At 39.9% G+C, this 11,012-nt stretch overlaps 1 protein-coding gene across 3 annotated transcripts in view; it reads left to right on the forward strand.

The window, feature by feature from the left end:
* Positions 1-3,362, forward strand: part of setbp1 (SET binding protein 1) — a 308,361-nt gene extending 304,999 nt beyond the window's left edge. For all 3 annotated transcript variants that reach the window (XM_060821651.1, XM_060821616.1, XM_060821713.1), the window contains one exon: positions 1,136-3,362. In XM_060821651.1, the coding sequence (XP_060677634.1) occupies positions 1,136-1,704 (569 nt within the window). In that variant the 3' untranslated portion in view covers positions 1,705-3,362. The remainder of the gene's footprint in view (positions 1-1,135) is intronic.
* Positions 3,363-11,012: the final 7,650 nt, after the last annotated feature.

The following is an 11,012-nucleotide window of genomic DNA, read 5'->3' on the forward strand; positions in this document are numbered from 1 at the left end:
CATCCAAAATCCCAAACTTAACTGACCATAGTGCCCATGGCTTCACACCGTCGGGCCTCCAAGGATACTGCTATCACACACTACTGAGTTCTGGTGCCAGTGCAGCTGGAGCTATCACAAGTCAGATAGCTGGTAGTTCTCAAGGCAGATGCTTTTCCACTGGGGAACAGAGGCCCAAAATCATCAGCTTAAGGTTTACGGAGCCCAGTTCTTGCTACAGAATGGCCTTATTTAATATCGGTTAGTTTTCCTGGGTTGTGGGGGGGCTGCCATGAAGGGAAACTTATTTGCACCCCTAGACCCCCAACACTCTGTATAAAATCCAGCCCCATGTCATCCTCTACCAAGACCAACAGTCACTGACTTCCAGATACTGGTTATTTATTAATATTGGAAGAGAAATGATTCACTCTTGCTCAACATTAAAAATATTAATAGTTAATACCTTCAAAACTCCCACACTTGTCAGACTTATGATTGGTAAATGTTATGGTAAAACTAGCCTCTTGCAAAATACGCTTCTTATGACTTCAAGTTCAACATTTGTAGCAATGCACAGGTGAACCTGGTTTGTGACAACACAAACTGTTCACTATCTGTGTTTTAAATGAGAATAGTATTTGGTCGGTCAAAGAAGCCAATCTTAAAAACCATTTTACCAAGTGTTTATTTGATAATTTAATCAGGGATAAGACTAGTATAAATGTGCATTTAAAAATTTGATTTTGAACCCCCTCAACATAAGATGTAGACCTCTATAGAGAAAGATAACTACCGCACTAACCCTTTGCCCTTCTCTAAGCTGCTTTTCATTACGACCAGGCTTTTATGTCTTTATTCGTGAGGACACATTAAAACCAGTTTGTGGCAACGGAAATTCAGTGATCAAAAAAAAAAGCTTTTGCATTAGGTTGCAGAAGCTGTATCCTATTTCCTGAGCAAGTTGTCTCGCTGAGTTTTGCCAGTGGTCCAAAAGGTACTTCAAATATTAAATGTCTGTAACTTCAAAAGCATCTTTAAACTATTTTAACATCAGTCTGGCATTGGACAGTGTATAGTTTCAAGCTGTGAAGCTAATTAAGTGATCATGTACATCTGGTGATTAAAACGATCCCTTTTGTTTCTCTCCATTCAGTTCAAAGTCCCAGTTCTTCACCAAGGAGAAAGCTGAAGAGGAGAGAAATTGAAGCTATTCAGTGTGAAGTCAGGAAGATGTGCAATTATGATAAAATTCTTGCGACAAAAAAGAACTTGGACCATGTCAACAAGATCTTGAAAGCCAAAAGGCTGCAACGGCAGTCAAAAACCGGCAATAACATCGTGAAAAAGAGGAGAGGCCGTCCAAGAAAGCACCCAGTGCCACTAGATGATGACTTCACAGACCAGATGCCAGTACTGGAGAAATGCGTGGATCTTCCCAGTAAAAGGAGTCTGAGGTACAGTTTAGCCCCCGAGACACTGGCCTCAGCCAATCAGGACACAATCATGGACACAATAGAAGCTGTAATCTGCATGGTACAGCAGCAGGAGCCTAAGTCAGATAAAGGCACCAAGAGAAAGCAAAAAGAGGAAGTTGAGCAGAAAGTGAAGAGACACAGGAAGGCCAAAGATATTGAAAACGAGGCAATCACTGCAAATTCTAAAAGGTACAACAGTTTGACCATCTCCAGCACCAGCTACCAATCTACAGCCTCTAATCACTGATAACTTCCTGCACTTTAATGTTACTTGGTGAATGAGAAGGGAATGACTGAAACTCGGATGTTGGATCATTTTAAAATAATAACCATTTTCTTACATAATTTGCTATATGAAATGGATAGCCTCGTTCCAGCATTCATTGCATTCTTTACAAATACTAGACTCTGCAGTCAGTGTCTGGTATTGTAATACGTCAACTCAGTTTCACAACTTTGTACAAACATTCCTTCTTCCTGTTAACCGCGCTCTACCATCGACCCATTATTTGCGAGTGGGCAACATGTAATGGCATATAAAAGGGTAAGTTCGTACAAGTACTTTTGGCATCCTGTTAGAAGAATGTATTAATGAAATAATCCTTGGGAAGGCAGGCAGCAATAACATTTTGCTTGCAACAGCATTTCTTATATACTGAATTTATAATCAATATATGCTAGTCAATTAAAGAAGGAAAAAAAACAAATTAAAAATATTCTTGCCGTCATTTAGGCAATACTGTACTCACAGAGCCTTAAATGCAAAAGTGTTATCCACATAAAGCACTTTCTGCTTCAGTTCAACATATGCTGTTGGTAACTCAGCAGAAACAGAAAACAAAGTCATTTAAAGGGCATTTTCAATCAATAAGTGCCCCAGGTTTATTTTATGTAGTGAAAATAAATTTTCCCACCTTGATGGACAACGCTGTCAGAAAGTAACATTGAGCAGAAAGAGGTGCAAAGCTTAGAGCAGGTTCAGCCTGAACTTCTTAAGGGAACGGCTGAATTTCCTACTTACACCTGTACCTTTATCACTGAGCATTTCCTTCTGAAAGCAATATTGTACAAAACAGTAAAAAGAAATTCAATCAGATTACTCTTTTAAAGATGATAATTGCATTTCAATTTTTTAAAACAAATAATAATTGATTTTCAACTCCCGCACTTGTCACTAAAATTTGAGCAATTAAGTTCACAAGTGACTTTCTGTAAAGGTAGGAATTGATGTTGTAATTTAGATCATTTAAAGATATAACATTGTGTGCCCTCCTGTATGGCCTTACAGTTTTCCAAAGTAAATAGATGTTAACAAAGATTTAAAAAATATATATATTTTCCACAATTATATAAATTTCACAGCATGCTTATTCATGCAATACTTAAGTGACAGTTCTCTTAAATTACAAAATTCACTCTGAAAAATGTCCCAGATTTGTTCAAATGATTACATCAGAGTTAATTTTCACCCCTGAATGCACAGAAAATATGGACCACAGAAATACTGGCTTTGAGAAGATGCAGAACATTATACATTAGAATTTGTAGCCAATAGAACTGTTATCATTTGGGATGGCCTGACAATAGAAATTGCTTTATTTGTCTGAACATCTTTGTTAACTGGTAAACTCCAACCATAAGTTGTCATTCTGAACTGAGTCAATCGTTAATAATTATAGTTCTCCGAAAAAGGAATATGACTTCTAACTGTGCCCCAGTTAACAGTTAAAGTTGTAACCCACTATTTCCCAAACTATTGTATGCAAATAATCGAATACTTAATATCAAAGACTTGGCTGTTTTAATGTATCCCCAGATTTGTGATTGTCTTGTAACCTGGTAATTGTGCATTTTCTTTCTTTCTGGAGAATCTATTACCTTAAGCTTTGAAAATTCTGTATTTAATTTCCCCTTATGCAAAAAGAAATTAAGTGTTCTTATGAAGATAATCCAAAACATATTTTCAATTATTTTTCAAAATGAGTAATTGTGACTGCAGTTATAGTTAGGCAAAATGTTTATATCATGGCAGCCTTAATTCAGTCAAAACAGTAGCCTGTTGTATATAATGTAATTACACATCTTTGACCTGCATGGGTTCAAACTGTCTGAATCATCGTGTCTGTGTAATTGTCATTTTAACTGTTTTTAAATCAAGTTTAACAATTCATTTTGATGCCAAACACTTGTTTTAATGCAACTGGGGTTTGGGAATGGTGCTAATTGAAGTTGGACTGCGGAGTGGGTGGGTTGGGCAGGGAATTTGTATTTCTATGACATACAAGTTCTAAAAGTAACCCTCGCCTTTAAAATTTGGTACACGATGCCGCAAAAGCAAAACCATTAAAATGACAATGACAATTGTTTAAAGTGGACCACAGCATTAACAATGTAATCAGCATGGAGGTACAGTAAATTTTGGGTCTGATAAAGCACGGTGTAGTGCTGATGTGAAATAATGTATTGTATCATACCTAGTGAAACCTGCAAGGGTTGTAACACTAAAACAATACAGAGACATTGAAAGAGCTGCCAAATGTGTCTACACGGGTGTCCTAGTCAAATCCCAGTGTTTTGTTTCACTCTGCTTTTTTTTAGAAAAAAGAGCAATTTCTTGCCGAAAATTGATAAGACTGCAAATGAAGTTTCAAAATGTAACTTTAAACATGGGGCACAAGGTCCTTTTACATAGTGCTGGCTTATTTTAGTCTGTATTCATAGTGTTTTTAAACCTTTTTTAGAGTGTATTTGCATGTTATTATACTTGACTGTATGTACACATATTTTAGACAAATATTATATTTGTATTCTAATTAAACATAGAGCAAACTTGTACATTGTTGTTTGAAATGTTTTTTGTAACAGTTTTTATTCATGAAGCATTTTTGTACATTGAATAGATATGAACTGCTGTTGATTGGCGCTTATGTATTTGGCATGCTGATTGTCATGCTTCTACATATGGTTGTTGGTTTTAAAACTTTTTTTCTGAAAGAAGCTCATTGTTTTGCTGCCGAAACCAGGTTAGCAATAGAGCACTTACTGAAAAGTAATCTGTTCATATGTTATTCATTGTGTGAAAATAAAGAAACATAATCAAAACCAACAAACCTGGATTGAGAATGTCATCTTTGTCTAAATGGCTTGACCTGCATTAGCACATTATGACCTGTCATTCACAGTATCTGCTTTCACCTTCTTGAAAGGTTGGGGCAGCTCTTATTCCAGCCACATCAACGTATGAAATATTAACCAAGGCTCTAAGACAGCGATGAGAAGAAATGACTTCTTTCAAAAGGTAGTGAATTTGTGGAATTCTTTCTGTTGAAGCTGAGTCTTTAAGTATATTCAAAATGAGGCAATCTTGGGTTATGGGGAGAGAAGCTGAAAATGTGTTGCTGGAAAAGTGCAGCAGGTCAGGCAGCATCCAAAGAGCAGGAGAATCAATGTTTCGGGCATGAGCCTGAAGAAAGGCTCATGCCCAAAACGTCGACTCTCCTGCTCTTTGGATGCTGCCTGACCTGCTGCGCCTTTCCAGCAACATATTTTCAGCTCTGATCTCCAGCATCTGCAGTCCTCACTTTCTCCTTATGGGGAGAGAAGGCAGGAAAGTGGAGTTCAGCATTACCACATCAGTCATTTTTTCACTGAATTGCAAGGCCAACTCACTGGGCTGAATGGCCTACTCCAACCCCTGCAGAGGAGGTTCACCAGGTTAATTCTGGAGATGAAGGGGTCAGCCTGTGAGGAGAGCTTGATCTGCTTGGGACTGTACTCACTAGAATTTAGTAGAATGTGAGAGGATCCTATAGAAACATATAAAATTAAGAAAGGGATAGATAAGATAGAGGCAGGCAAGCATTTTCCGCTGCTTGGTGAGACTAGGACTGGGAGATATGACCTCGAGATGGGTAGGGGGGGGCAGATTTAGGACAGAGGTGAGGAGGAACTGCTTTTCCCAAAGAATAGTGAATCTATGGCATTCTCTGCCCAAGGAAACAATGGGGCATCTTCATTAAATATATTCCAGGCATAGTTGAATGTGTTTTTGCATGGTTGGGGAATTAAGGGTTATGGGGATGATGCAGGCAGAAGGAACGGAGACGATGGATCTTAATGAATGGGGAACAGGCTGGTCGGGCCAAATGGCCTACTCCTCCTTCTATTACTGTGAAACTATGAAACATCTTATGGTCTATCATACTGTTAAATAAAATGTAAATTCATCATGTCTTAGAGTCATGTATCATGGAAGCAGACCCTGATTCACAAACCTGAACCCTGATTTTCTGCAATGACCGAGAGTGTCTCTGTCATGGTGAAAATGCAGCACAAAGGTGGGAATCATGAGTCCCACTCCTCACTTTGTCACTTCTCATTTCTACTGTGGATGGGCCATAATTCACACGTGCTCCTCGATGAAATGGCAATTTAAAATTGCAGCTGAAAATGCATTTTGGAGTTCGGCATCTGGAATGTAGAGGTAAGAGAAGGTTTACTTTCAATGCATTTCTTCTTGGATAATCAGAGTATTCCTTTGAAGACCTGGGGTACCCCTGTTATATTGTCCAAGAAAACTGTGAAGGTCAGCCCAGGGATTGCTTGATAACTGTCCACTGCAGTTTGAGATGGTTAACTATGGAGAGGATTGTGCTTTAAAGGTGGATAAGACCCTTGAAACTGTACCACTTGTCAAGACATATTAAAAAATGTGTTAAAGTATAAACAACTGTCAAGGATCAACTTGTCAACCTGTCAAGAGGTGTCAAAAGGTGTCAACTCTTAAAAAGTGGCAAAGTTTGATTGTCTGCTTTAGAGTGCCTTTCTCAATAGAGTGCAGTCTGTGAAGAGAGACCTTCAATGGTAGAACTAGATTTTTGTTCCTTTCTGTGTGAATGCTTGTGGGTATTCAATGTATTACCATCTTGGTGAAGGGGAAAAGGTGCAGGAAGGACATAGACACTGGCATAGAAGTATGAGGAACCTTGGGAAATAGATTGAGGACATCGGTAGTAAGAAGGGTGAAGGTTGAAAAAGATTTCTGTTTTTCCCCTTTTGGAGAGGGTAAGGGATCTCTTTGAATCTAGTTCTGGAATACCCTTGGGGAGGCAAAGCATGCATTTGGAGAGGCAAAACCCTCTTTTGTAGAGGTGGTGCTTCCGATGTGATTGTGAAAAGACATCTTGTACAACAAAAGTGCAACAATTCATTGGGACTGGCGACATTGTCCAGCAATGGAAAATGTATGGAATTACAAAAAGGTCGGACTAGGTATTTCAGGAGTCCCTGTTCATAAAAATAAATGCAAGATTTTGCTGCATGACTGATTTTTCAAAGTATAATTTTCAGCAAAGGGATTGTCATCAAAAGAGCATTTTGATAGACAGCTCTAACTGCTTACTGAATGGAAATGTTAACATAAAAGATTAAGTGAAATATAGTACAACCTGGGTTATCCGAACATCAATTATCTGATTTTTGGATTATCCAAACAAGATCTCAAGGTCCCATTAAAAACATTATCTATTATCTGAACAATCAGTTATTCAAACTAAAGACTTCCCGCCAGTCTGGTTTGGATAATCGAGGTTGTTCTGTATTTGTTTACAACAGGTTTAGTTGAAGGAATTTCAATTTATTTACTTCTTTTATCTATGAATGTTTCTTTCCAATAGTATCTTCTGATGAAAACTATCAGCCTCCCTCCTGAGGTTTACCAATAGTGCTCAGTCGGTAAGTCGGAGTAGTTGGCTGCTGGGTATGAGTTAATACTGGGGCTCTAACATGACATTTGGTGTCATGTGGGTATGAGGAGCTATTGGGATAGATACACTCACAGAGGGTGGCACAGGACTGAGGGTTGAGAGTGGCTAGATGTCACAAGGTGACATGGGGGATATAATGGCTGTTGAGGAATGGGTAGATTGGCATAAGGTGGTGCAGGAGATATAATACCAAATGGGATGGTAGACAGGAAGATGCTGACATGGATGAGGAGTGTTTTGGAGTAAGGGAGAGTGCTCAGGAGGGTTTTTTTTTCTTAATTTTTATTTTCAATGTTTGACCACAGTGCTGGAGACCTCACCCAGCCTTACCATCCGGCCCACCTCCAGAACTGTCAGCCCCCTCCCCCTCCACTACACCAACACCAAAAGTGTGGGTGACTGTTTTTAAAATTGGGGGTTCATGAAACCAGGATATCTGGTGACTCTGTGCACCCAACTGGGGAGCAAAACTTGGGACCCTAGCATGCCATAACAATGCCAAATATTATTGGCTATCTAACTCATAAATTGATATTCAAGGTGAATGTTGAGCCACTTGAAAACACAGTTTCGTTAATACATTTCAAAAAAGCTGGATTAATATAGCTAAAAATCACACAACACCAGGTTATAGTCTAACAGGTTTATTTGGAAGCACTAGCTTTCAGAGCGCTGCTCCTTCATCAGGTGGCTGTGAACCCTCCACTGAGTGATTTTGGCTGTGTATGAATTGCGATGGCTACCCTGGATGAATATCTCTCTAGAGTCTATTGGATTTTTTTTATTCTGGGGGCTGGTGGGTGTGGGTTGGGGTGGGAAGGAGTGCCTGCGATTCTAATTCAGGGTGTGCAGCCGGTGGTATTCCTACAGCTGTGAACCTCCCTTCCTGCCCACCCTCAAAAAATATTTTAAGAGGGAGGAAGGGGAGTCTGAGCCCTGTCTCGTTGCAGGTGGGGGAATGGGGGAGACACAACATTTCCACCGACAGCCAGACCGAAGGAAGGTATTGACGTCTGATTGTTGCCAGTTGCCTGCCCGTGCAAATCAGAATTCAGGAGAAATGTCTTCACCCAGATGGTGATGGGACCATAAGACTCATTTGATGGCTGTTTGAGACATTGAATGAGATCAGCGCTGATCTGTTTCTGCTCTTACCCATCTCCATAATTATTCCCACCTTTAATCTATCGAATAACCAAGCCTTAAGAACAACCATCTGATGAAAGAGCAGCGCTCTGAAAGCCAGTGGTTCCAAATAACCTACTGGAGTATAACCTGGTGTTGTGTGATTTTTAACTTTGTGCACCCCAGTCCAACACCAGCACCTCCAAATCTGGATTGACATATGTACTTCTAAAAATGCCACCTACACTCGAATATTTTCATCAATCATATGCCTGCATTGCATTTCAATTTGAATTGTGAGAATAATTTTTATCTCTTGAGAATGGAAACTAATTGACCAATTGTTCCCTCTCTAGATGCTGCAATGCCACCTCTTTGTGCAGTAAGCCGTTCACTTTGATCCATTTGTATTTCTAAACTAATTAGGACCATTGGATTTTTCATAGAAGGGCAACACTCAGCTCATTGTGTCTGAGAATGACAGGTCTTTTCTAGAACAACACAAGGTCAAAAAGTGTAATGCTGGAAAAACACAGCAGGTCAGGCAGCCTCCAAGGAGCAGGAGAATCGATGTTTCAGGGATGAGCCCTTCATTAGGAACGTGGGGGGTTGGGGGAGGAGAAGGGTGCTGAGAGTTAAGTAGGCTGGAAGTAGGGGTGAGGTAGCTGGAAAGGTGATAGGTAGATGCAGGTGGTGATGTTGGGGGTTGATGGTGATAGGTCAGAGGGGAGGGTGAAATGGATAGGTGGGAAGGAAGATGGACAGGTAGGACAGTTCAAGAGAGCAGTGCCAAGTTGGAGGGCTGGATCTGGGATGAAGTGGGGGAGCGAGGAGGTGAGGAAACTGATGAAATCGACATTGATGCCATGTGGTTAGAGGGTTCCAAGGCGTATGATGAGGCATTCTTCCTCCAGGCGTCGGGTGGCTAGGATTTGGTGGTGGAGGAGTCCCAGGATTTGCATGACCTTGGTAGAGTAGGAGGTGGAGGAGGATATGCAAATGCTGGCAAGTGGGACTAGATTAATTTAGGATATCTGGTGGCATGGACGAGTTGGACCAAAGGGTGTGTTTCTGTGCTGTACAGCTCTCTGACTCTTATGACCTGATTGCAGGAAGTAGTTATGATTGTCGCAAGTGGAAATGGGGCAGTGCATTTTGTACATGGAGCCATATTGTACTATGATGATGGAATCAACTTAAGACGATAATTAGGGGCTGATCAAGGGGACCGCTTTCTCCTGGATGGCATTTCAGCAGAATCAAGGCAAGTGGAGTGTATTTTATGGTGTTGGGGTTTATAGGTTTTGTGAAGTAAGTTAGCTGTTGTAGAATTCCCTACCTCTGCCCTGTTGTAATAGCCACAGTATTTAATGGGGCCAAAGGGAGATGGTGGTGTAATGGTAATGTCATTGAGCACTAATCCAGAGGTCCAGTCTAATGTTCTGATAAAAGGTTCAAATCTACCATGGCAGCCTTCAGGTACCAATGAATAAATCTGGAACATAAAGGTGTATCAGATGGTTGTGAGACTATCATGGATTGTTATTAAGACCCAGTTCACTCATGCCCTTTAGAGAAGGAAATTTGCCATCCTTAGGTAGCCTGGCCTACATGTGACTGCAGATCCATAGCAATGTGGTTAGATGATATGATATAGGAGCAGAATTTAGGCCATTTGGCCCATTGAGTCTACTCCACCATTCTATCATGGCTGATATGTTTCTCAAACCCATTCCTTCATCCTTTTCCTACTAACCCTTAATCCCCTTAGCAATCATAAACATGTCTATCTCTGTTTTATTTACACTCAATGAATCTTAGCTGCTCTATGAAATCAACTAGTAAACCATGGTGTTCACTAGTAGTTCTGGTTGGTCAGTAAATGCTGGCCTTGTCACTGATGTCCACAAACATAAAACAGGGCTAGTGTGTGAATTTTATGGTTAGTGGAATCTCCAGGAAATTTATGGTGGCAATGTCATGGAGTGATAGCTAAACTGTCTTGTTAGACACAGTTATTGCCTGCCACTTGTGTGGAGAAAATTTGACTTGCTACTTATCAATCCAGGTATTTTTGTAAAAGTTTGGTGCAAAGGTTAAAAATTGAGCTTAAAATCTGTCCCACTTTAGCTTCTTTACTCTTGTAACAATCAATTCTATTTCTTTGTATCACCCTGGATGGATTTGATAAGGTGAATTGGAAAAACCTTTGGTGTGTGTTCTCTAACAATAGAAAATCAATTTAAAACTGCCAGTGAGATTGAGGAAAAAGAGCAAGAGAAATATTTTAATGTAGTTGTTAGAGCTTAAAATATTTTCTTATAATGAATTGTTGAGATAACTATTTAAAAACAGCCTTGAATATTATTTTTGCGCCTTGTGTCTGGGCTTACCTGTATCTGTTACCTTTTTTAAAACTTTGTATATCCAGCAGGATGAATGGATATCTGTACAAGCTTAAAGGTGCATATCATTATATTTTCTTTTTCATTTGCAGAACATGGGCTTCACAGAGAAGGCCAGCATTTATTGCCCAGTTCCTTAATTGGGAAGTCACTGCTGTGCATCTAGTTGATGGTTCTTTCAAGAGTCACATTATGCCACTGGCGGAAGAAGTAAATCGTTAACATTCCAAAAGGGGAGGGCCAAACAAACAGGCTGCCAT

Source organism: Hemiscyllium ocellatum, chromosome 1, assembly GCF_020745735.1.
Source record: "Hemiscyllium ocellatum isolate sHemOce1 chromosome 1, sHemOce1.pat.X.cur, whole genome shotgun sequence".
In the NCBI taxonomy this organism is placed as follows: domain Eukaryota; kingdom Metazoa; phylum Chordata; class Chondrichthyes; order Orectolobiformes; family Hemiscylliidae; genus Hemiscyllium; species Hemiscyllium ocellatum.